Source organism: Corapipo altera, unplaced genomic scaffold, assembly GCF_003945725.1.
Source record: "Corapipo altera isolate COAL_440 unplaced genomic scaffold, ASM394572v1 45, whole genome shotgun sequence".
Classification (NCBI taxonomy): domain Eukaryota; kingdom Metazoa; phylum Chordata; class Aves; order Passeriformes; family Pipridae; genus Corapipo; species Corapipo altera.
The window spans coordinates 19,186,780-19,212,665 of record NW_020884877.1 but is presented as its reverse complement, the minus strand read 5'-3'; the positions used below and the strand labels follow the sequence as shown (position 1 = coordinate 19,212,665).

The 25,886-nt window shown below is 52.8% G+C and overlaps 1 protein-coding gene across 5 annotated transcripts in view; it reads right to left on the bottom strand.

Annotated features, from left to right (window-relative positions):
• Nucleotides 1-7,111: 7,111 nt before the first annotated feature.
• Nucleotides 7,112-25,886, bottom strand: part of TNS1 (tensin 1) — a 53,962-nt gene continuing 35,187 nt past the window's right edge. For 2 of the 5 annotated variants that reach the window (XM_027636561.1, XM_027636558.1), the window contains 14 exons: nucleotides 25,515-25,653; nucleotides 23,132-23,224; nucleotides 22,190-22,225; nucleotides 18,701-18,875; nucleotides 17,101-17,969; nucleotides 15,658-15,744; nucleotides 14,879-15,010; nucleotides 14,370-14,462; nucleotides 13,764-13,841; nucleotides 13,590-13,661; nucleotides 13,342-13,510; nucleotides 13,045-13,113; nucleotides 12,698-12,730; nucleotides 7,112-11,641 (listed from right to left, as the gene is read on the bottom strand). In XM_027636561.1, coding sequence (XP_027492362.1) covers nucleotides 11,497-11,641; nucleotides 12,698-12,730; nucleotides 13,045-13,113; nucleotides 13,342-13,510; nucleotides 13,590-13,661; nucleotides 13,764-13,841; nucleotides 14,370-14,462; nucleotides 14,879-15,010; nucleotides 15,658-15,744; nucleotides 17,101-17,969; nucleotides 18,701-18,875; nucleotides 22,190-22,225; nucleotides 23,132-23,224; nucleotides 25,515-25,653 — 2,190 coding nt within the window. In that variant the 3' untranslated portion in view covers nucleotides 7,112-11,496. The remainder of the gene's footprint in view (nucleotides 11,642-12,697; nucleotides 12,731-13,044; nucleotides 13,114-13,341; nucleotides 13,511-13,589; nucleotides 13,662-13,763; nucleotides 13,842-14,369; nucleotides 14,463-14,878; nucleotides 15,011-15,657; nucleotides 15,745-17,100; nucleotides 17,970-18,700; nucleotides 18,876-22,189; nucleotides 22,226-23,131; nucleotides 23,225-25,514; nucleotides 25,654-25,886) is intronic. The other 3 variants (XM_027636557.1, XM_027636559.1, XM_027636560.1) reach the window with 2 other exon arrangements.

Sequence of the window (25,886 nt, the reverse complement as noted above, 5' to 3'; positions counted from 1 at the left end):
TAAGACCTGACATTTTTGTAGCGCGTCAGATACACCGATCTAGAAGAAAAGTAGCACCAAGCCTGGAAAGCTGGCCCTGGGCTGGAAGAAATGTCAATAGGAGAGGGGAGTGTTTATTACACACGCGCGCGCGCACACACGCGCACACAGGTCTCCATCAGCCAAGCTGTTTGCAGTCATCTTTGGACTGCTGCTCCCTTCTTCTGCTTCCAGCGATCCCATCGGTGGGGACCGGCCGACCTCTAGTGGTGTGAACCCACAGCGCTGGCAAGGAGGAGCAGGGAAGGAGTCTACATTCAGAGGAGAGCATCTTCTGTGTTTATAGGTTCTTCCTCTGAATAATAAAAAGTCTCACAGGACTGGAGAAACCAAGAAGAGTGGGAGAGCATCTTGGAGACCAGAGGGAAGCAGTCACAAGAGCTCAGATTTCCAGCGTCCCCTTGGGACTTGCATTACCAAACCTTTCAACATCTTCCCCAGAGGTGTTCCTCAAGTGCTGGTGGCTCTGAGAGGACATTTAGTTAAAATGAGGTTGAGAGAGAGAGCAGAGATGGGATAGCAGGATGCTGACCTCGAAGGGGGTTTGTGAGGTCAGGAGGAGAGTGGTTGGCGCCTCTAGGTTCACATGGGTTCACATCCCATGCTTTGCAAAGCCATTTTTCTTTCCCTCATGCAAAAGTTTCTGAATCATATAAAGAGGGGGTGTCTCCCTAGCTCTCAGCAGTACAAAGAGGAGGGAAGCCAGGAATGAGCATCAGAGCTTTGAGAAAGCTCACAGCCAAGCATTTTCTCCTTCTGGAATGTATTTAGGATCTCCCTTTGAGTGGGGCTGAGGCTGGAGCTGGGGGTCCCTGGGAATGAAGGACAGCCATTGCTTGCAACCCAGCAAGCTGAGGCAGAGAGCAGCCTGACAGAGCAAGGCTGAGTTTTCTCTCACGTGGAACTCTGAGCTATAAAGATGTGTGAAACTTTATCTTCAGTGCTATCCATATCAAAGATTTCAAAGGGGGCTGCTTTAAGATGGGATCTTGACACAGGTTCCTGCTTCTCCTCACGTCTTACCAAGTGACACTGTGCCAAAATGGCAGCTTGGCTGCTCCATATGTCCCAGGCATCCCAGGCATGTCCTGCAAACCTTTCCAGTGCTCCCAGGGAGATCACTGCCTCCACAAACAGCCTCTCCTCTCAGCTGTGGAGGGTCCCAGTGGCCCCTGAGCACAATTTCCCCAGCTGAGGAACAAGAGGAGTGTCTTCCCTAAAATGCCAGAAACAAGGGCTGGGAACATACATTAAAAGGTCTCTGAGAACAGCATTAGCAAATTGTGCGCAGGGACCCCCTTTTTCCCTTCCACCTTGAGTGAGCACAGGGAATCTGTGGGGAACCAAGGAGGACAAGGCAAAGCTGGTGGACATGAACTTGACTTACTAGTACCAGTGAAAGAAGACATTTCAGCTGAGGTGCTCATGGCCATAGGTATCCAAGGACCTTAAACATTCACAAGGAGCCAGAGGCTAGCAAAGCTGGAGTGTTTGGAAACCATTCCATGCACATAAGCCATGGCGGCATCTCCTAGGGACCATCCAAAATACCACAGTAAAACCCTAGAGAGACTACAGAAAGCCCCCTTATGCTGTCCTGAGATCAATACAAGCTGTCTCAACAGGAGAAGGCTATATTTTGAGTCTCCACAACCATTTTCTCCCATCCCTCCCAGGCTTTCCTTTTTGTTTTTGCCCTTCTCAGCCCAGTGCACTTGCAAAATCCCAGCCCAGAGAGGGAGGCCACAAGAGCAGAAGCCTTTCAAGATTACCCCGAGGCTAGTGGGTGAGTGTTTTCCCCCTGCTCTCCCAGCTGGAGGAACAGGCAAGACTGACTCAACAAAGATGCCCAGCAGCACTGGAAAAACTGGGATCTCAGTAAAGCCAAAGGCGTTTGCTAAGTATCTCCTATTAGGACAGATTGCTCTCACACAAGCTGCCCCACAGACAGCCAAGACAATGAGGTGCTTCAGCAACAAACCCCTCTTCTCCTCTCCCCCCCCAGCCCTCCTGGATGAGTGCAGTGCATCCCAGCAGAGCTCCCCTACACCAGGGCCAAGGTCGCTGCTGCACTCTGCTTTGATTCCAAACAATCTCCCCTCCCACATGCTGTTTTCATTAGAGCCTGGATCTTCTGGCAAGGGCACTGTGCACAGTCACGAGAAGCTGCTCACTGGTGGCTTGTTTTATCCAGTTGTTGGAGGCTTAAAGCAATGAGTTTGCAAATACTTCATTCCTCCCCCACGCTCTTTCTTTCTTTCTTTTCTTTCTTTCTTTCTTTTTTTCTTTCTTTCTCTTTCCCCCTCTCCTCCTTTCTTTTTCTTTTTTTCCCTTTTTCTTTTTTTTAAGAGAAAGAGGGGGGTTACTTAGCAGATAGCACTGGAGCTTGGGATTAGGAGGGATGAGAGAAAAAAGATCAGATGGGTCTTTCTGTCCTGTTCTGAATGCACATGCATATGAGCATAATTGTTTGTGTGCATGTGTGTCTCATACCTGCCCTCTCAGAGCACTCTTCCAGCTGTCCAGCATCATCACGAACTGCACATATATGTTGTTGCCCTGAATCAGGCAAGAAAGCTCAGATCAGGAGTCCTGTCACCACTGCTAGAAAGATGCCCCATGCTGAAGCTACACAGCTGTCACTGTGTCACCAGGACAGAGGCACATTGCTCTGTGCTTTCACTCTGACAGGCCCAGACATGGAGAGGAAGGAGCCTGAAGTGCAAAAGGGTGACCCCCATTTTGGCACCAAACACTCTCTTCTCTGCCTTTGACTGGGAAATTTCTGCTGGGACTAGCTGTCGTCAAGACATACTGATGCCCCAAGCCACAGGTAATGTGTGAGAAAGGCTTGGTTTTGACTGGAGGTTGAACTTCATGCCTGTTTCTGCCTGAGCTCTCTGTAGGGATGAGGGGTGCAAGCAATGGGACAGGGCAAATATGAGGGGGCAGCCAAGAGGCAAGAGGGTGTGAATCACCCCGAGCCCATCAAGGCATGAGAAGGCAGAGGACAGTTCCACTTCGGTTATCCCACCAGAAGAACATGAGGGTACAGCCAGCTGGAGGCCATCGTTGTGGTAGTTTGAAGCAGACACAAGGCAGAGCATAAATGAGGTGGGAAATGAAGGACCACTGAGTGTGTTATAAAAAAACCTTGCCCTGTGCTGGGGCACAGACGCTGTGAACGAGTTGCTTCATAATCCTTCATGACAAACATTGCTTTCTTTAGCCTGGCTGTAGCATGCTGGGACAGTCTGAACTCTTATTTGTCACTACTTCATGACTGCCTAAAACTGCTGGATAAGGGGCATCCAAGGAAGGACAATGACATAAAATCATAGAATCATTTAGGCTGGATCCTAAATTATTCTAAGATCCTAAAATCTTAGGATCATTGTGTCCAGCCCTTAACCCAGAACTGCCAAGTCCACCGTGTGCGTAACTGTCACATCTACACGTCTTGTAAATACCTGCAGGGATGGTGACTCAACAACTTCCCTGAGCAGCCTGTTCCAATGCCTGACCACCCTTTTGGTGAGGAAATTTTTTCCAATACCCAATCTAAACCTCGCCTGGCACAACCTGAGGCTGTTTCCTCTTGTCCTATCACTTGTTACTTGGGAGAAGAGATGGACCCCCACTTGGCTACAACCTCCTTTCAGGTAGTTGTAGGGAGTGATAAGGTCTCCCTGAGCCTCCTTTTCTTCAGGCCAAACACCCCCAGCTCCCTCAGCCACTCCTCACAGGACTTTTCTTTCACACCCTTCACTAGCTTCATTGCCCTTTCTTGGGCAGGTCATTGGACATGGTGAGCATCAACTAACCAGGAAGAAGAAATCTGGCTAGCGCCAGGTCATCTGAGCTTTTGAATTAGGCTGACTGCCCGATTTGCTTGGACTGCATGGTCCTGTGGGAGCTGAGGCTGCTCAGTACTGCTATGGAATGCTAAGAGTTGCTGGCACTGAAGCCCTGCACAGGGTCATCTTTGGGCTCTACTCATGTGAAAGACAAGCAGGTTCTGGAAGAGTCTGTGCAGAGCACACAAGTCTGGGACCAGCAGCGCTGGGAGTGCTCTGCACCCAGGTCAGGTGCCCTGACTGTGCGTCAGTCCTGCAGCCACCAGAGTGGCTCCCAGTCCCTTTGTCTCAGGGATGTACAAATCCAGATTCATCTGAGCATCTGTCATCTCTGTCCATCTCAGGACCTCTGTTTATCTCAGGGATGTACAAACCCAACTGTCCATTGCAGAGCAGCAGGAGCATGACTCAGAGGTGTGCTGCGGGAGAAGAGCCACAGGCTGCAGGCAAGGAGACATCACCTCCTGTCCAGCCAGTTTTGGGTGTGCAGCAGTCCAATGCCTTCATCACTTGGAGACACATCCCTGTAGATGGAGCCAGAACCTCACAAGGCAGAAAGACAGCCCCGTCCTACCCATCACCTTCTCCAATTGCTCTGCTCTGAAAAGGGACTAGCCCAGCCTCTCTCTTCCCTGCCCTCAAACACTCCAGGGTTTTGTTTCCCCTCCGTCTCCAGGTCAACGATTCCCGAGTCTCACATTGCCCCTCTTTATTCAATATTTAGCCCAAAACCCTTTCTGTTGTCTTTTCCTGTTCACCACAGCCATGGAGAGTGGGTAATTCCTGCATGTTGATGCCCTCCTCTGAGCAGTAACGTTCCCCCGGGGTTAATAATGAAGCCCCCAGAGTCATTTCTGGGCTGGTTTTTCCTACCACCAGCCCTATGATAGACTTCCCATGCCCTGCTGGTTTGAATGGGAGTGCTCCTCCTGGTTTGGTGCTGCTCAGTTCCAGTCTGTGCATTGATAAGAACCCCAGACACTTAGGCAAGGGACCCTTGTCTCTCTAGCAATCGGTCTGAGTGTCACCATTGCATGCAGGGGCTGAGCAGCTCAGGGATGCAGTAATTCAGCAGCAGCATCCTGGACACCATGACAGAGTTTGCAGCTCACAGGGAAACACCACTGTTCCCATGGGTATGGCATGAGCACAGGTAACACCAGCCTCACAGTGGCTTTTGCCACCATCAGGTCTGCTCCACAATTCCCACCCTGTGGAAGTTGTCTGGTTCCTCGCCTTTGCCCAGACACGATGCTCAGGAAAAGTCATGTTGTATCACACTTTCTGTCCCCTGGGGACACTTCCAAGGGGGACTCAGCACTGCTGAGTAAAAGAAGCGAAAGGAGATGAAACTGCCTCATCCCCGCCCCATGACCGTAGTTTTGTTCCAGATCTGAGGGTTGCTTTCAGCTTAGTCAAGCATAAACGATGGAGGCGGGGGACAAACCCACCAGCAGGGTTTCTCAGCCCAGGGTTTCCTAACTGTCTGACAGCATATCCACCCTTTTCTCCTGAGGCAGGAGACAGAGAGGAGAGAGGAACTTTGACACCTTTCACAGCCTCACAAGAAACACTCCCTGGATGGCCCAGGGTCTCCAGAGCTGGGGTTGAAATGAGAAAACAACACTGATTTGGGAACATGAAGGTGGAGACTCAATAGACATGGGAAGATGCCACGGAGGCAAGGTTTCCCAGAGTGGAGCTGGTGGGACCTGCCTTTCCCAGTGGTCACACCAGAGCCACTAGCCTGGCCTGGGGACAGCAGCAAGCTGCACAGAGGAAGACACTGAAAAGCCTGTACTGTGAGAGCTGGCAAGGGGTGGCAGATAAGAACATGCTGAGGAAAAACACAAACCAGAAGTTCCGGAGGAATTTTGGAAAGGAAATGGGGAATTAACTGCAGAAAAGGAGGGGGGGGTGGAATGCGAGGCACTTTATGACTTGCAACAAATTGTCTGTGCCACCTCGACAGGCACTCACCGCCTCTCCTTCCTGCCCAGCAATGGCCACTCCAGCTGGACAGGAGCAGTAGAAATGGGCAGGTGGCTGGTGCTGGCTCCTGGGGAGTTGATTCCAGCAGGAATCAGAGAAGAAACAAAACCAAGAGAAGCTTGCAAGAAAATACCATCCTGTGGTGTCAGAAAGAGCGAGGAGGCTGCAGGTCCCATCTTGCTTGCAGGTAGATGAGGGACAACTGAGGCCGAGGCCAACAGATGCCAGGTACCTCACATGGTCCTGTGGTGCAGCCTGGCTTGGAGGGCATTTGGTCACTTGGGTGCCCACCCACAGCCCCACAGATATTTCTGGGGGACCAGAAATCTTCTCCCCTTTCTTTTTTTACCTCTCTTGCCTTTGTCTCCCAGCACAAGCCCCACAGCACATGGTCCCTACGCTAGCAACCCCCTCAATCCGCCCCTCGCCCTGCAGCTATTTTAGAGTATTTAGAGTAAGGCAGGAGGTATTTTTAGTGCTGCCGGCTCCCGGGAGAAGCTCTGAGCCTCTGAGCCGCAGCAGTGCTGGCGCCAGAGAAACTGCTGCTGCTCTGGCTGATATTTCTTGTATAATTAAACTCAATCCATGCCGGGGGCTGGGTCTTGGCCACCAACTCAGCAAGGAGGGGAAGGAGCGGAGCCAGAGAACCAGGGGCTGAGGGCTCTGATGGATGCTGGGTATTGCTCCACAAATGCTGGAAAAGCCTGGCCTTGAGACTTTAGGGGAAGTTTTGCCAGGCACAGGGGAGCAGGATGGCTCTGAAAGGGGTAGAGAGTGGGATTTAATGGGAGCAGAGCCCAAACCACCACCTCAGCAAGGGCAAAGACCCCATACCAGCATCATCCCATCCAGCTCCCCTGTGGGAGATGGACCCAAAGGAGTTGCCCAAGGCTGAACAGACAGCACTTAAAGGCAACCTGGGAAAAAGTAACAGGATTTGAAGAGCACCCAGTGCCAGGGCAAGCTGGAGAGATCCCTTCTGGTAAACAAAAGCCCAAGCTGGGGCTGGAGTCATGTCGGAAGTTTGGGGGCTGTCTGGTTAGCCAGCATCTGGTGAACACAAGCTGCGGCTGGAGGCTGACAAGCAGCAGCACAACCCCTCCTTCTTCCCACACCCACCGCCCCGCGTCTGTCCGGGGGCCCCAGTCTGCCATTGAGGAACAGGGGGAATGACAGCCCAGAGAAAACACAGCACCCACCAGCCTTTAGTTTGGGTTTGGGGGTTTTTTTTCCCTGTGCAAAAAGAACAGAACATTTATTCCTACACTCCCTTAAATTTCAAGGTACAGTTCCAGCAATCCAGACACCAAGCTGGCATTCCAAGCAACAGTATATTTTATATAACTGGGGTTTGGGGGTTTTTTCTTTGTTTTTACCACTTTATAAAGCCATACAATGAACTGCAAAGAATCCAACATCTGTACAATGGGAAGACAACAGAGGAGTGACATTCACACATAGACATGGTGCGACCGAAGTCATCCTTACACGCACGACAACATTATGGGCATAAAGATACAAAATATAATGTATTTTTTTCCATCTATATAAATACACAGAAATGGGCGAGTCTAAAAGTTTGAAACTGTTAACACTGATTAGCAAATAAATCTGTAACATTTCCAAAGTAACAAAGACAACAATGACAAAAAAAAAAAAAACACACACATAACACGACGGCACAGGATCCGCCAACAGAAATGTCGTATTGCTTCCTTTCTTTTTTTTTTTCCTTTTTAAGGAAAAGAAAAAAAAAATTAGTAACCCCAAACCAACCTCGCAATTTGCAAAACAAACGAACGAAATGAAACAAGCCCCTGCGGGCTCCTTTGCTGTCTGATCCTCCTGCCTGCTCCAACGGGAATGGTTGCCTTTTGTTGATGCTGTTGTCTGGGTTTTTTGGGGCAGCTGGTTTCTTTACCTGCCCGACCTGCTGGGTGGGGATTTACTTTACACTTTGGTTCAGGCGGTTGAACTCGCTGGAAAATCAATGCCTGGAGGCTAGGTTGGGTTTTTCTCCCTACCTAGTTTGTTTTCCATGTGTGATTTGACCAGGAGGCAGGCAGCAAATGTTGCATCCAGAGCAACCCCAAACTTTACTCAAAACCATGAGCCCCCCCCATCTCCACCAGTGATGAGGGGCTGGCAAAGACCATGCGATGGGTACATCCCATCAGCAGATAATGACATGGATCATCTCCCAAAACAGCTCCCGGGGGGCAGAGCCAGACGCAGCCCATCGAATGGGAGTCCCACATTTCATGCATTGCAGGTGCCACTCTGTGGCACAGACAGCAAATTACCGCCCCAGGGAGCATTTCCCAATAGACAGCAATATCAACAGCAAAGGGAGGACGGGTGGGAAGGGGCTTCTCTGAAGAACAAACTGACACAAAGGGCACGCACAATAAACTTACACACACACAAAAAATAATATATATATATGTGGGGGAAAGTGCGTTTTTAAGGATATCTTTGGCAAGAATATATGCAGTTCTTTGTGCAGGAAGGAGGGGTGTGTTTGTGTGTGTGTGTGTGTGAGCGAGAGAGAGATACCATCCGGCTGCTGACAATGGCAGTGTGATTACAACAAAACATATGCTGGGCTTAACTCGCGCAAGCTCGAATCTCAAATAGCATGACTGCGCTTAAAAAAAAACCAAAGAAAAAAGAACAGATTATTTTCTGTCCCTTTTGTAAGGAAAAAATATCAACACTAGGTCCCCACCAGCCCCAGGACCTGGGCAATCCTCAATGCCACTGACGGTCTCTCCCTGGTACAGAAAGGGTAGTTACACCTAAAAACGTAACTTAAAAAAGGAGCTAAAAGGAAAAAAAGTGCCTTTAAAGGGAGCTGATAAACACCCGGCTACATCGTTGGAAGGTGATTAGCTGTGTGCTAAAAAAATAATATAATCATCAGATAATTTTGTTAGTGTTTGAGATTTGGCTACGGTCTAAATCTTCAGCTAGTGGGTTAGTGGGGAAGACGTGAGTGGCTCGGGGCCCGAAGCAGGCATGATGCTATTGGCAGGTATCTGCTGGGGTCGGCTTCTACACAACATCTCTGGGGTGCTTAGAACTGTTTCGTTTGTATGGGGAGAAAAAGAGGAATGGGAGTTTCAAGCACCGGTTTCCAAGGCAGCAGATTAAAATAAAATTACATTATTATCATCTCTTTTCTTAGCAGTGAGAAACCAAGTCTGAAAAATAGAGGTTTTCAAAAATATATCTTTATATATCTATAAACACAGTGTTTTCTCTGATGGGTGAACGGCAGGGTGAAGAGATCACGGGTGAGATTGTCTCTTGTCTCGCTTGAATTTCGCAGAAGGAGGGAATCGCTTTTTGGAAATATCAAAAATTAAAAGGTCTCAGCATCTGTGTGGCCAGGGAGCTGGGCAGGGGGAAACCCCCCCCAGAGTCCCTTGTCCCACCACCATCTCACAACCAACTCCTTGCTACCCATCCTTTCACACTCGCTTCAGTACATCAGCACAGCCTCCGGCCCTGGCAGCCCTCTCCGGCCGCCCACACCGCTCACTCCCCCACGCACGCACGCGCGCACACACACACACACACACACATCGCTCACACACACCACCCTGACACAGGGGGCCCCTGTCTCTTCCCCCATCTGTATTTTATCTTGCTCTGGATTTTCTTTTAACGTGCAGGTGTTTCCCCAGGGCAGGGGAAGGGGGGGATATAATGGGAGAGATATGATGCGCAGAAAGCAATATGGCAAAAATAAATATTTTCAGAGTGTAAATTTAACTTTTCCTCCTTAGAATTTCATTAGCTTACAGTATTTTGTCAATATAGCTCGTATATATATTATAGCTATCAAGGCAAGGGCGGTCCAAGGGAGATAAGCTCTCCGAGGGACTGCAGTGCTATGTTTCTAATTTTTGTCCCCAGTAGACTATCTGGGCCACTTTGCATTGAAAACTTCTCCCAGAAAGCTCTTGGGGGGAATATTTGCAGCAGAGGGCCAAGCAATGACCCCACAGCTCCAGCCAGATCATTGTCCCTGACCCCAACCTGCACATGTGACTGAAGCATCCTCTGCCCTCTCCCCGTCACCATGGGGCTGGGACCTCCACCTGCTGCCCCCCAACCATGATCTCTCTCCCTGCAGCAGCATGGAGGCCCTTCACCCCTCTCACCTCCTGGCTTGCCCTCCTCACCTCCCAAAGAAAAGGGAAAATCTGACAGCACTGAAGTCACTGCAAAACTATGGTGCATTTGAGGGGCACAAGCCTCAAGCCAGAAGGCTTTGGGGGTATGCATGTGTCAACCAGGGTGGCTCTCAGAGGACCTGTTACCTCCCCACTGAGCCAAAGTTGCCCAGCCACTGCAGATCCTTTCCTTTTTTTCTTTTTTTAATTTTAATTTTCTTCCTTTTCTTTTTTTAACGTGACCTCCAAAACAAAAGGAGAAAAAAGCGCCTGAGTTACTTGCAGTCATTCGCCTTTCGTGCAACTTGAATGTCCATGCAATATAAAAACCGTTTGCGTGTCTCTGAAGAGATAGACAGGGGTAGCCACGGGTCTGCTGCTTCACACAGGGAACCCACCTGTGCCAGCATCCGCTATTATTATAATTGTTATTATTATTACATTGTATTACTTTCCTTTCTGTTTTGCTTTTTTGTGTTAAGAGAATGTGACAGGTCGCAGAAGAAAACTGCCAAAGAGGACTAGTGAGGGGAGGGAAAAGGGGAAGATGGGAGAGGAGGCGATTTTCTGCATCCTCCAGGTTCCCAGGGAGTATCTGCCTTCCCCAGGTGGAGGGCAGCAGGAGCCCCCACATCTCCTTGCAGGCTGGAGGGCACAACCACCCCTGCAGTGGTGGGGAAATGCCATGACCTGCCTCTCTGGGTGGACTCACAGTGTCTCACCTGTGACTGGCGCTGGGCTCCGGGTCAGCCCATGGCATTGCTCCCCAGGGATAAGGATCAGGACCAAGTTCCCCCATGTCCCCAGCAAGTTGCCAGGTAGTGAGCAGGTTTTGGGGGAAGCACAGGGACTGGTGAGGACTCTCCTCTGCAGCTGGACAAGTGAAGGTTTCTGAGAGCATCTCCTCTGGTGTCCCATAGACTCAGCCCACATCGTTATCTCCTATGGGTCATTACAAACACACAGCAGACATCTGCTGATGGAGATGCTGGGATAGAGCTTCTTCCACGGTTTTGCCAGTTGGTTCTTTTTTTTTCCAGATGGAAGACACCAGTCCTGGTCCCGCATTCGGTCCCAAATGGATGTCACTAGTCAGGCCATGATGCTGAAAGATGGGAACACACCTCTCACTGCCACCTTTGCTTTGGTCACCTTCCCCGCGATGGGACATGCATCCTGTCTGGTGTGACTTTGTGGCTCTCTTATGTAGGCGCGTGGTTTTGGTTCTTCTACATGTGTGTTTGGCTTGTGTTGAGTTTTTAGGGGTTTCGTTGGGGTTTTTTTGTTGTTTGCCGTTTTCCTCCAAAATTCCAACCCTTTTCCCCCCCCAATTCACTTCCCTCTCCCACAATGCACTTCCTCACACTCCTTCTCGGATCAGCTCCAAGTCCTTCTCCAAAATTCAAGAATCACCCGCAAGCACCACCTCATCTCTTCTGGCCAGAGCCAAGCATGACCCTGGAGACAAAGTTGACGATGGCTGCAGCTGGCTGGTCTGGGTCCAGCTCAGCAAAGAGGTGGCAGACGTTGTCTGTGGTGCTCCCTTGCTTCCTGGCCACAAAGCCGAAGAGCCTAGGTGGGAAGAAGGCCAGAGGCTCATTAAGGTTTGCCAACATTGCCCCCACAAGGAACACCAGCATCCTCTTCCAGCATGGTCTTGTCCAACTTCCCCTCTTCAACCTCCCCTCTTCAACCTCTCACAACACAGGGGGATACATCCCAAACCAGCCTGCACGAAGGCCCACCTCCTCTTCCCTTTGCTGCAGTTTCTTTGAAGGTCAGTTTTTCATCGTCTCTTGGCCAAACTCCCCTTGATCTGAACATCTCTGCCACCCCCCAGTCCACACCCAAGAAAGGACCTTCCAGATGATCACAGCATTGCCTTGGTTAGGGTGAGGATACTTGAAGCCAGAGGTGTGATGGGCTGACTATTGGGGTAAACCCTCTGTGAGAGGAAGGCCTTGCAAGGACATAGGAAGCTGAGTGAGACCATCTGGTTATTTCTATCTGTCTCTCCCTTGATGAATAAAATGTCCTCTTTTTTTTTTTTAATTAGAACATGCAAACTCAAGTTATAAATACAGGGGGAACAGAATGTGAGACAGGCCCAGGCTATGGCATTTCTAATTGGGGAGGGGAAATATCCCAGCAGCTGGACATCCTAATAAAAACCCCTTCGCTAACACAATGGCTAAAATTAGTGGGAACTGGTCCCTGTAAATGGGCTCAGCCAGCAGGTCTGTGCTCCCATGGGTCAGGACAGGGAAGACAGGAGGAAAGGGAAGAGATAACTGGTGGCTCACACACCATCAGCATAACCCCAGCTCTGCTCCGTAAGCTGGTTCCCACTGACTGCTGGAAGAGTTTCCAGTAAGGTCAGTTCATCAAGGGCCATGCCTGCTCTGACTAGGAATTTGGGGTTGAAAAATACTTCCTGAGTCCCCAGGACCATGGTCTCATGCTTGAGTGAAACAATTCTGCATTCTGCAGTGAGGAGCTGAGCCCGTCTCACACATGGCCAAGAGGCTGTCCGGCATAGGGAATCTCCCAGCCAATACCCAAACATGGGCAGGAGCTACTTCAACAGCAGCTGGGAGAAATCTGCTAGGAAGTACAGAAAGTACTTACTTGGCTGGGCCACTGCCATCAGTTTTAGTCCACCTGCAAGGACAAAAGAAGGTGTGAGGGTGATGCCTTCTGCCTCCCACAGACAGGGTCATGATGAGGGCCACTGCACCAATGCTGAAAGGCCAGCCTGGCTTTGCACAGGCTTGGCTTTATGGAAAAATGATGCACCTCTCCCTCAACATGAAGCAGCTGGTATTGCCCCACAGTATCAAAGGAGACCTTGCGTCCCTGCCCTCCTCAAGAGCAAGGGGGACAGAGGAAGCAAAGACCCTGCTCCTAGCATCCCAGAAGCCTAGGGGAGTGAAAGGGGTAGGGGTCATGTGCTAGCCCCAAGTTAGGGCACTCACTTTCTTTCCTGGGGGTCCAAGTCACAGAAGGTGACGGTGTTGAGGGGGTAGTGTCGTCGGAAGAACAATCTGAAACACAAAGCAGGGAATGTCAGGGGCAGGGAGCCTCCATCTCTGTCCCAGCACAGCCCAGCCCCACCAGCACAGGGGACACTCGCATAGGTCTCCCACAGAACAAAGTCCAGCCCTGCCCATGACCATGTTGGTGCCACCCCAGGGACATCTATCACCAAGACACTCCCTGAATCACAGCCCCACTGGTTTTTGGAGCCCAGGGACATGGCCATGGAGACTTACTTTCTCTGGTTGTCCGTTAAGGTGATGCCTTGTGCAGAGACTTTGAAGTGAACAATGGTAGCAGTGGGTGTGGGGTCAGCCACCAGTGTCTCAGCAACAGCCTTCGAGATGGCCTGGGGGCCTGTCAGCGACTCCATCTCCACTGAATTGATGAAGAGGACATTGCAGGCTGGAAAGGGAGACAGCAGATGTGGGGTCAACCACTGCTCCGAGCCCCATTCACCCCGTAACATCCCCTCTCTACTCACCCGCACCCTGCTTGAGGAGGTCTGTGGCCGAGTTGGTGGCTGATGCAGAGTCTTTCTTTTCCTCCATGGGATCTAGAAGACATGGGATGGTTAAAATTGCTCCCTGCTTGGAAACCTACCACGTCCCCACAGGCCATGGGGATAGATGCAATACCTTCTGGTCCTGGCTCTTACCTCGGTCAGGAATGACCAGTTTGCAGGGCAGAGCCAAGGGCATGATGGAGTGCTGGTACACCAGAGCTGAGAGACAGCCTGAGGAGAGAGAGAAGATGGTCAGCACAGGGCCAGGGACATCTGTTTCCTCAGTTAGGTCATCGTTGCTCCAGGTGGATGGGAACGGCTTTTAGGTGGGTTTCTGCACTAATGGTCCTAATGCCACATGTGGCAATTCGTCTTGCTGAAACCACTATGCCTACAGAGGACTCAGGGAGGGGGCTGAGATGCCAGGGTCATCTTAGGAACAATGAATTGGGCAGCCCCTCAGAGAACATTAGTCATAGGATAAATGGAACAAGGGGAGCCCCTGCCCTCCACCCTGACCAGCAGCATTTGTCCTATACATGTGTGCAGAAAACTATGCACCTGTGCATGCAGGCACATTTGTGTGCTCTCATGAGTATGCATGACTTTAGAGGCTCCAAATGCCCACAGGATTCACCCAGGCACAAGAGGCAATTAGAGGCTCTCCCAGACACCCAACAGTTTTGCTTTGACAGTCTGGTAAAGGAAAGGCCCTCCCAGCCCAACCCCACATGTGGGAAGCACCCTGGGGGCACTTACCAAAATTAGGCTCGTTGGGACATCCTTTTAGTTTCACACCCCGGGGGCTGGTCTCGATGAGGAAGTGCCTCACCAGCTCGTTGGTCATGTCTCCTAGGAAGGGATGGGATGTTCTCACACCAGAGTCACCCTCCTCCTCCTATTACTATGCAGTCCCATTAGGAAACCAGTGCCCCAACTCAAGGGAGGGGTCCCTACCAGTACACATACCCTTCTCAAATCAGGACCTTTACACAGGGTCAACCCCAAGCCAAGCTTCCCCACAGCACTGGTGAGCTGGAGAGGCTCATACCTCATACCAAAGCCCAAGATGCAGGTGCCCCTGAGCCCTCCACAGCTCAGGATAAGAGGGTATCTGGTGCTTCCCTGTGCCCTGGGACGGAGGGATCCTGCCACATCAGCACATACGCAAGAGCACAACTGGCTCAGCAGACCTGGCTGCCCGCTCACCCCAGCTGAACAATGGAAAGAAAGCATCTTGGCGTGGGAAGGAGAAAGGCACACAATACCTTTCTTGTTCTGCTGCATGACCGTGGGAGGCGGAGAAGCTACTTTCATGGCGAGGCCGTAGGCTCCCCGGAAAGAGTGGCTGTCTCGGATGATGAAAGCCCCAGGCTCCCTGTCCTTCAGCAGTGCAATGGCTGCAGGACAGAATGGCAGAGCACAGAGATGGCATGGTGAGAACCAACACACCCTCAGAAACCAGTAAGTGTGGGTTGGGATGGGGCGCCCCAGATCCACAGCCTCACAGCTGGGCACTGCAATGTTACCGTGCCCCCTGCACATCTGGATGGGGGTCTGGAGTGGGTCTGTGGCCAGTCACAGGCTCCCCCCAACCTCCACTGCCCTTGCATGGGCATCTCAGAGCACCAACTCCCACCCTGCCTAGCTCTGAGCAACCAAGCACTGGAGAGCAAGCAGAAACCAATGGACCAAACGCCAGGACCTTGATCCTGAGGGCATCCTGCCCCCTCCTTGTTCTCTTTGCTTATTTTAGCCATGACTCCAAGAACCCTCTGAGCTCTGTCAACTCAAGACCTGGGTGCTTTGCATCCCAAATTGCATAGTTCCACTGCACACTGAGGGGACTGGTGCTCCTCCACCAAGAGGAAGGTTTGAGGAGCCCACATCATGCAAACCTGCAGCTGACCTGAGCTTCAACCCCATCTGCAACAGTCTGAGCATCCATAATACACCTTCACTCTCAACCCAGCCCCTAAAGGAAATCTTTGGTAATCTCTGTGATCCCAGACATAGCCCAACTCCCAAACCTGTGTCATCTACCTACCCTGCTCCCTGGAGATGTCTGGTTTGTACCAGTACTTGGAAGTGTCCTGCACAAACTTGACATTGGCACGAGTCTCAGGGCTGTTGTCTGCAAGAAAGGGAAGAAAATGCAAGGAAAAAGTTAAAAGATGCTGTATCTGAAACTCTACATGTGGCTAAAGTGTCAATACCTCCACCTCCCTTCAGCTCCAGCACATTGCACTAACCTCAACCCAGTCCTCCATACCCAGACAGGCTGATCATCATCTGGAGGTTATGGGGCTGCTGGGCATCTAAAGCTACATCCAAGCACACGGGCCCTCGAAGGGCTGTGTTGAATAAGCTTCTCTGGCACATAGCCAGAGACAAAATGGGAATTCATCATTTAAAAGGAACTGGCCAGGTGAAATAAAAGCTGTTGGAGGAAAGAGGTATGTCCAGAGGGTGCTGGGGGGATCCTCTGACTTCAAAGGACCTTCACTGCTCTCTAATGTTCAAGATTTGGGCCAAAGATCATAAAAATAAATTTCTTCCCTTATTTTTGCTCCATGCAGAGGAACTGGATAGGTCGACCTACCCTGAGCAAAGCCTGACCCTAGCCCCAGCCTGACCATATCTCATTCAGTGTCCATCAGTGGCACAGCTCCCAGTGGGAGCTTGTGCTCTGGCCGTGAAGCTGTCATTCACTCAGGCAACACTTCCAACCATCTGCTTTCCAAAAACCACCAAGTAACCAACCCAGAGGGGTGGATAGCATTTCTGCTGGAGATGTTATCAACCCTCAGCTATCTGGTCATCTTCAGAGAGGCGGGGGGCCTGCTCCCCTCTCCAGGTCATTCATTAATTGTTACGGGTTTTAATTGCTCATGCTTCCCCACTGGGAAAGATCCCTGGCCACAGGAGTCACAAGACAGGACAGGTGCCAGTGTGCCCACAAAGGGCTGCCTGCTCAGCAGTGAAACAGGCCCAGCAGTCGGAGCCACTGCTGCCCAAAGCTTTATTCCCCCGGTCCTATCAGCCTGATCTTGGCGTCACCAAGGTGTCCTGTAATGGGAGCTAGCAAAGGCGTTCCAGGCACGGTGGCACCTGGGGCACTGCATACCATTTGAAATGAGGAGGCAGCGCCACAGAGGGGTCTCAGTGGGGTAAAGGCCACCGGGAATGGGGCCAAGAGGTCAGCACATCTCCACATCAGAAAAAAGTCATCTCCAGGAGCTTTGATCTCCCCATACACATCTCTGGGCACTGTTTACACCAGCAATGCCAGCTGGTGTTTTTCCTGTTTGGATTTGTCAGAAAGTACAGGAAATGGCCCAAGCCCCAGGAGTGCCAGTGGTTTGCAGACGGACAGGAGGGGTAAATCAGGACATGGCTGAAATCCCTTCCCCACTGGCTGGAAAGGAGGAGGAGGGGAGAGCCTTGGGCAGGGTGGTAGGATACAGGGACCTCTGAGGGCATCCCATACCTGGCATGGAGAACTTGGAGAAGTCCGGCAGAGTGTGGGAGAAGGTGACGGCACTCCCACCACTGGGGCTGGACATGCCACTGGAGAGGGGTGAGGACACCTTGCCATTGACAGTGGCATAGTTGGGGAGGCTGTTGGAGCGGTCCCCGGCTGACATCCGCCGCTTCTCAGGCAGCGCAGGCTGCAGTGTGGGGCTGCCCTGGCGGTAGGCAGCCGAGTCCGGGGAGGAGGAGTGCGGTGTGCTCGTGCCAGGGTAGTACGCCGGTGAGACAGGGAAGGACGGCGTGGAGGGAGGCTGGTAGCCGGAGGAGCTGCTCTGCCGAGACAACGTCAGGTGCCTCTCCTCTGGGCTGGAGTAGCCATACAGGGGGCTGCCAGGGGAGGTGGCTGCTGCAATTTGATGCCTGGCCAGGCTGGGGCTCCCCGGTGGGGCCACCAGGTTGCCATGGGCTGCAACAGCATGTCTGCCCAGCCCAGGGCTGCCAGGAGCTCCGCTCACGCTGGGGTTGATGGCTCTTCGCCCAAAGCCAGGGCTGGGCGGTGTATTTGTAGCCACTGTCCGGTGCAAGGTGCGAGGGCTCCCTGGCAGGGCATGGACCCCCACCACGTTAACCTGTGGCTGTGGCCGAGCTTGGGGTTCCAGCTGGATGCCGGTTCGGCCATCGGGGTAGTCGGGGCTGCTGTATGTCGAGCCTGGGACCCCCCCTTGGACCATTGCAAAGGAAGATGGAGACGAGTTTTGATAGCTGCTGTGAGCAGAGGGCATCTGCGAGCCAACAGGTGACCGGTACACAGGCTCAACCGAGGTGTGGGGAGGTGTAACCGTGCCGTGGGGGCTGCCCTCTGACGGGTAGCTGCGGAGGGAGGCCCTGAGGAGAGATGAAGAAAAGGAGGATTCAACTATACTGCCCATTCCTGCTGCTGGCTGGCACCCTCCTGCAAGTGGTGCAAAGGGAAACTGAGGCACAGAACAAGTCAGCTGCTCGGTTCTTCAGAGGTAAAACAGTGGGGTGGGTCCTGCCATGAAAGCAACTAGAAGCAGCCTTAGTTCTACCATGCATCCCTATTCCATCTCAAAATATGACTTTCTGGGAGAGAGAGTCTTTTTGCAGCTCTGCTCCCAGCAAAACGCGTGATTCATTGGCTTGGCAGGCTGGGCAGGTGCAGAACACTCCATGGGCAGGGCAGACAGGGGACAGGGACAATGGTTCCATCTCACCACAGAGGACCAATGCTAAGCCTAACCCAGGGCTAGGGGCCCCATCTCTCCTCCCACCCCAGGGGCCAGGTTCCCCGTGACCAGCAGTGACCCAGACTTTTGTTTTCAGGGCACTGAGGCGAATGGTTGGCCAGGATCCCCAAACCCTGTGTGGAGAGATGAGGGTCCTTCCAAAGGCAGTTTCAATGTAGGAGGAAGCACCATCTCAGGAGGTGTTCAAGAAATAGCTGGATGTGGCACTTAGTGCTCTGGTTTAGTTGGCTTGGTGGTGTTTGGTTGGAGGTCTTTTCCAACCTTAATGATTCTGTGATTCTAAGCCTGGCACCAGGCAGAGTTCAGCCCTGTGCCACAAGTCTCCACGACCTGCACCCACTGTCTTACCCGTCCACGCTGTGAATGGGGCTGCTGGTGGAGACGGGGCTGGGGGCGATGAAGGAGTTGGACAAGGTGCCATTCCTGGTGGGCACCTCTGAGCCCCCAGGCTGGGCAGCCGGCAGGGTCCCTCCCCTGCCCGTCGTGGCTGTGCGGGCCACTGACTCGACATAGCTCCTGGGCTCTGTGGTAAAAGAGAAGCAGAAACAGATGAGCCCACAGCTTGGATGGGAAGGGGGTCACACCTTCCAGTATCCACATTTCACACCAGTGAAGGTGCTTGAGCTGAGCTCCTCCAGTTGAACATTTCCCTCATGTCTCTTCCATCAAGGGTTGTGCAAAAACACATCTGGCTCATCTGGACTTTTAAGATGCTTCCAGAATGCTGAAGACCCCAGCCAGGGCATAGGGAAGGGGGTCATACCCACCCCTTTCCCTGAGGGGACCAGAGCACATGATCCCTTCCCATGCCACAGCCCCTCCACCCTGCTCTGATTCAGCGTCCCTCCCACCCAGGATGCCACACAGAACACGTCCTGCTCCCTGCTCATCCACAGCCTCTAAAAATAGAGCCAGTGACTCTGCCCAGACTGCGCTGACTCACACAGGACTGATGACGATACCCTGTGGTCCCTGCCCTCTGTGGCCCACCTCTGCCAGCCATCTCCAACAACAGACCATAGGGCAACTCCAACTATTTCCACTGCAGCATCCAACACTCTCACTCCCAGCCCAGCTTGAAACCAGAGCCCATGAACACAACAGAGAAAAGCAATTTTCCTTTGGAGCTGCCAAGCTGTCCTGTGCCAGGAGCAGCAGGCTGGGCTGGCCATTACCAGCAGATGCCAGACCCAGCCCTCTGTTATACGTTTTTCCCCCTGCCTCCTACTCCATCCAGGCTGATCCCCACCTCTATGACAGCTCTCACAGCCTCCAGGCCCCCCCAAAACCTGCACCAGAAGAAAGGGTTGCAGCTTCAGCGCCATTTCCCCATGCCCTGCAGCCATGTCACACCTCAGCTGGAAAATACATGCCCTATGCGAGACCCACTAGCATCAAATGTTATGGGCCAGGCAACCTTGCAGGTCTCCGGCTCCAGGAACTCCAGGCTGGCCATGCCTAAGCAGCTCTGCAGTCGTAATTAGCAGGACAAACATTATTATTATTAGTCATAACAGCTGGGCTCTGGCTAAGCCTTCCAGCAAGCTGGCCTGCTCACAGGCAGCCATGCCAATGCACAGCTCCACATCCAGTGCCGGAGCAGGAGCATGTAAGGAAAAAGACTGTCATAGGTCCCCCTCCTTCCCCCACAGCATCATCTGTCTGTGCACAGGGGAGGAGGAGTCCATCCCTCAGGCTGATCTCCCTGCCCAGCCCTGCTCAACCACCTCAGGAAAGATCTGAGCCAAAACCAGATGATGGACCCCAACGCAGGCTGGGTACCACCATCCAAGGCAGGACATCCTGAGTGACAGGGATGAGGCACTGCCCAGGAGGACGTCCAGGGCAGCTGCAAGAAATTCATCACAGCTTAGGTAATTAAATTAATTTCACAGCTACTCACTTTTCCCCTCCCCTGCTCCCCAGCCCAGACTAAAATTAGCCAGACAGTACATATGAGTCAGTCTGCAAGAGGTTAAGACCAAAAGGCTGTGAAAATGCCATCCCCTCCTGAAAACGAGGGGGCTGAAGCAGACAGGAGCAGGGGCCTCAGCCTCAGGGAAGGGGGACAGCGTAGGAGTGTCACAATGAGGTGTGTGACCATGGGCACTCATTACAGACATTTGGTTCAATAGGGGTAAAAAGAAGGAAAAAGAAAGCTAGGAAGTTTCAGGCAGGATTTTTTTAGGTTGAAAAATCCAATCTTGCCTCCTTGTGTTTTCTTGGAGATGGATGGGAGAATAGAGAAGCTGTGAGTCACCAGGGGGGTGGGCATTTGTTCGGGAATCCCAAATCTGAGCAGGGCTGTGCTCTGAATCTGTGCCAGTCTGTTTTTAAAGCCTCCTCAGAGGTGGCAGCCAGATCCCAAGCTCCCATGCTGCCAGAGCATCCCCCAGCCCCATGCACAGCCCAGCCATGTAGGTTGGGATCTGCTGAGCAGAGCACAGAGGGGCAGAGATCCTCCTGGAGTGTGTGGCTGGGAGCAGAGGGTCCTAAGCAGAGCTTTGTTAAGCCAGAACACCAGTCCCTTCTCAGAACTGTAGATTCAACCCCCAAAATACATAATTTTATTAGAGAATGAAGCAGGGCAAGAGGCTCATTGTGGCTACTCAGCCTGGGCAGTGCAGGGTTGCCTGAGAGTCAACCACCATGCAAGGAAACAGAGAAGCAGCACAGCTTGAGCTCCTGAGGGTTTGGTGGGAAGGAGAGGAGAGGCAATGTTTAGGTTTTTAGAGGCTTAAAGCTGGACAGATATGGTAAAGCCTGGGGGAACTCAGGAAGGAAAATCCTGGTTTTATCCCAGTTTTTCCTCCTTTAAAGTATCCAAGAAGCCATCACTGAAAAATTAATTCTGGAAGTAGAACATTTTTTTCAAGCAAACACTTTCTCCAGTACTATGCAATGTTCAGATTCGGGTTGTGTGCCTTCTGAGGAACTTCTGAGGACAAATGCTGACAGCTCCCAGGGCCACAGGAAGGACCTCACTCACCAAGAAGAGACATCCTCTCCTCAAAACCCATCCTGAACATACAGTTCCTCATCTCAGCCCTGAGGGCCCAAAAATTCACAAAAGAAGAAAGCAAAACCACACAACAACTGTTATCTAGCAGGCAGCACTCTGGGGAATCACAGCCACTCCTAAAGTTTCCATCCCCAGGGACTTGCCACCCCACATCCCACAGTGCATCCTGCATCAGTACAGCCAGTCCTGAGTTGACACCCGAGCTCAGCCCCATCCTTGGCATCCCCAAAAAGGTGCAACTTGGAGACAGGAGAGGTGGGGGACATTTGGGCAGCTGCCTGGTCAGCAGAAGATGTGCACCAGCTGCTGGTGCTGTGCCGCTGCCCAGTCGGCTGAGCCGGCAACACACTGGTGGCCTCTGCGCCTGCTGACCTTTTGTGCTGCACTTTGGTTTATTTTCCCTCTGAACAGCAGAAGCAAAGCCAGAAGGGAAGGGCAGGAGACTAAAACTGGTGCTGCTTCTCCCAGCACCCCACCAGGTTCATCCAAAGCTGGCCACAACGTGCCAGCATCCCCAGAGTGCCACTGGTAAGGATGCCACACACTGACAAAGAGCTTTCAGTCCCCATGGATGATTGCCACCCAACATGACAGACCTTCAGGTCCAACTTGGACATTGGCAAATCCTACCATGACACAAGGCATGATGCGCCCCTCCTCAAAAGAGAGCTGGACAGACAAGACTCAGGCTCTTACATCCCTGAAGGACAGTGCAAGGGAAGGCTGCTGGCACAGACACCAGAGGCTGCTCTGAGTGACAGTCCCAACAAGGAGGCTGAGTGAGGAAGAGACAGAGAAAGAAAAGCCTTTCTTACCTTCTTCAGAGTCACCGCCCGCTTCCCCTTCTAGCTCTGAGAGATGGAGGGGCAGAGGTGTGATGGGAGCAGGAAGAGGAGGAAGAAGAGAGGTGCAAGACAGAAAGAGAAATCAGAGTTAAGCAGCTTTGCCTTGCTCGGGCAGGGGCACACAGAACACATAGGAGAGCCCTACACCTTCCCAACACTATGCTCCAAACTGGATCCCAGGCCCCAGACACCACCATGGTTTACCTCAGCAGATGTTGTCCAAAACCCAGGGGACTGGCTTCAGATGGGGAAGAGGGAACAATGCAGCAGAGAGCAACCAATGGGCTGTTTCAAGAAGCCCAGCAAGCACCAAAAAAAGCATCAGGTTGCCCTTGAGGGCAGAGCAAGAAGGGTCTTGATGGGTGGGCTCAACCAAGCTGTGACCCCCAGGCTCAGACAGGTTTAGGGAGGTTACACTCAGCCTTGAGATAGTTCAGGAAGGGGCCCTGTGTGCTGGGGAGCAGCAAGGTCTGGCTTGCCAGGCTACTCCAGGACACGTCCCCAGGACAGCAGGGCCTTTGCACACAAGGACTGATGTCCAGGATGGAAAGAGCTCTGGATACTGTTCTGGCTGACAGGCTCAGCTCCCAGAGAGCAAACTGTCTCCAGCTGTGCTAGAGAGGAGAAGGAATGGAGGGGGTGAGAGAGGGAAGAATATGGGCCTGGGCAGGAAACAGGACAAGGTTTTTCTTCCCTTCACCACTGAACCCTTCTGTGCTGAGCCCTCAGGGCAGCACCAACATCTCCTACCCTTACACAGTCCCAGAGTCCCCACAAAAGCTGACAAGGACTCCCACAGCCACTTGGCCCCAAAAGGGAGGCAGAAGTGCCTTCTCCAGACAGGAGACCCTTCCAGGGGCACCCTCACAGATGCCCCTCCAAAAAAACTGCAGCCCCCAAGCCCACACTCACCTCCCACTGGATGCAGCAGGATCTCAGCTGGGTTGTGGGGTTTCAGCCCCAGTGCCGAGAGTGGGGTCTTGGCCAGGCCAGGGGGTGAACGCACTGTAGGCACAGCGGACACAGGAACATTAGTGGAGGGGTGAGAAACGAAGCTTCAGAAAGGCTGGAGCTGCGATGGGTTCAGAGCCCCATAACCCATCCCACCCACTGGCTTCAAGGAAGAGTAGATGCCCTTGTATGAAGCAACACTCTGGGGATGGACACTGACCCCCCTCCCCATTCTGGAGAGGACACAGGGCAGGATGCAACTGGGAACAAGCACCCTGCCCCATCACAAGCCTGACAGGATGGAGAAAGGGGGCAATTCCCACCAGGAGAGGTCCAGACACCATCTCCCAGCACTGTCCCCACAAAGGCATGAAGCCCCTTTCATTCTCCCTGTGTGAGCAGCCATTCCCCCAGCCCAGCTCTCCCGCACCTGAACTCCTCTCTGCCAATCCCCATATCTGGATGAGCTGGAACCCAGCTGTGCTGGAGCAGCTCATCACCCCCATGAAAGGGTCAGAAGGATTGCCAAATGAACCTTGTCCTCCAGACCAGCTCAGTGAGTGGGTGAAGATGTACACACAGAGGGGTGGCAATGTACACATGAGGTCTGCACCCCTGTGCTCATACATACATACCAGGAGGGGCTGCATATGTATGGATGGCTGTGGTATGGATGGCGGTGGGGTTTCACAGGGCAGGGTAGACCTCCCCAGGTAGATTGCACCTCCTCTCCCCTCCTACCTCCTGGGTTTACACCATCTCCCTGATGCTGCATTTTCCCACATCGGGGGAAACCACAGGGCATCAACTTCAGCAAGAGGGACCAAAGGCCATGAGCCTCCAGCAGTGCTTGAACATCCCCGACCAGTGGCACAGGTACGGGGCCTGCGGCGAGGCTGGGAGGCAGTGGGTGGTGGGAGCTCCAGGGAAAGCCAGATCCTCACCCTGTGGCCAGGTCCCCCCAGCAGCCTGGGGCTGGAGCAGCCAAGCAGCTAAGTCCCTGGGAAACCAAGATGGCAGCACCTTCCCCAGTCGGTGTCTGATTTCCCTAAATCCAGCTGACTGCAAGCCTCAATGTTGGCTCACACCTCAGCTGGCTGATGAGCAGCTGGCTCCTCCAGGGCAGGGAATTCTTCCAAGACCACTATTCGCCCATGGAGGGGAATTGCTCCTGTATCCCCCAGGGGCACTTTGACGACACCCAAAAGCTGCAACTTCAAGTTTCCCAGGCTTCCCTAGCTGGCGCTCATTAAGCAGCACTGCCTCAGAGCCATGACCCCAGCCAGGCTGTTCCTGTCACCCCTGCAAGTGACTCATCCTCCAAAGCCACTGTCCCACTGCCAAAGGAGCTGCTGCTGCCCCAGGGCCGAGCTCTCAGTCCCCAGGAACAACAGGGCCATTTCCGAGCTGCCAAGCACCCTGGGGACACTCCCACACTCCAGTCACTGCATCCCATGAGACAGGGCTCAAACAACAGAGGGTTGCAGGGAAGGAAGAGCAACAGTACAGAAGAAAACAGCCCCAGGCCCCATAGGCTCAGCTATGGGGGCCAGGTGGCCCCAGCTGCAACCAGGACATGGCATCAGAGGGGGCTGTGCTCAGCCCAAGCATCCCCAGCCCTAGAGCATCCCTCAGCCCTCAGCCTACAAAAGCGTTTTAAAGGGGATGTAGGGGGCTGCCATCTTTTTAATGGGTTTCCCAGTTGACTGGCTGCTCCATTGCACTGGCCCAGCCTGCATCATGCTGTGCCGACGTGCGGCTGCTTATCAGGGTTCATCGTTCAAGCTGGTCACACAAACCCAGTCCACACAAACCCATCGCTACTGCAGTCAGGGTTAGTCAGAAAGGAGGGATAATGCAGGGACAAGCTGCATGCAAAGGACATGCATCCTAGCCTTTTTCCCCCTCCTGCCCTTGAAACAGCAAGCAAGAAGTGGTATGATGTGTGAGTCTGCCCTCCTGATCTTCAGTCCCTCCCACTCGCCTGCTACCATGGTCTTGCTTCCCTTCTTGGCAGGAAAGATGGGGAGATGCAGGACCAGGATGGAGTGAAAGCATGCCCCTCTCCTCATCCCACCTTGAAATCCATCCAAAAAACACTCCCCAGTGAGTGGAGAGCAGAAAAAAGCAAATAGGAATGTGCAAAGCATGGGATGCTGAAGGAAGTGGGATGCTGATGGCAGTATGGAGTAATGGGATGTGGAGGAGAGAGGAGGATGGAGAGGGGGAGCGGTTAACATGGCAGTGGGTGTCTGGAGCCTGGAGCTGTCTGACCCTTGGCAAATTTCTGGCTTGCCCAGAGCCACCCACCGAGCCCCTGTGCTCCCGGAGCCACGGCACTTACAGGTGTTGGAGTAAGGGGTTTGTGGTGAGACAGGGAAGGCTGGGGTGGGGGGAGAAATCTCACCGCCGCTGGAGGGTGGGCTGGTGGGGGAGGCACCCTCCATCTCTTCAAAGGCTTCCTTGTAGCTGTGAAGGTGAGGCTGGGGAGAGCAGGAGAAAGGGTCAGTCCTGTCCCTATGATGGGCACAATCCCCGAGGAGAGGGCAGAGGGGACAGAGGGAAGGGTTGCACCTCCTCCCTGCTAGCCATCACCACGACCACTACCACAAACAGCATCACTGTTCTCCAATTCTATGGATGCTATGAATGCTGACCAAGCCTTCCCCCTCCCTGGAGTCATCTGCGCCCAGACAGACCAGCATTCCCCCACCCC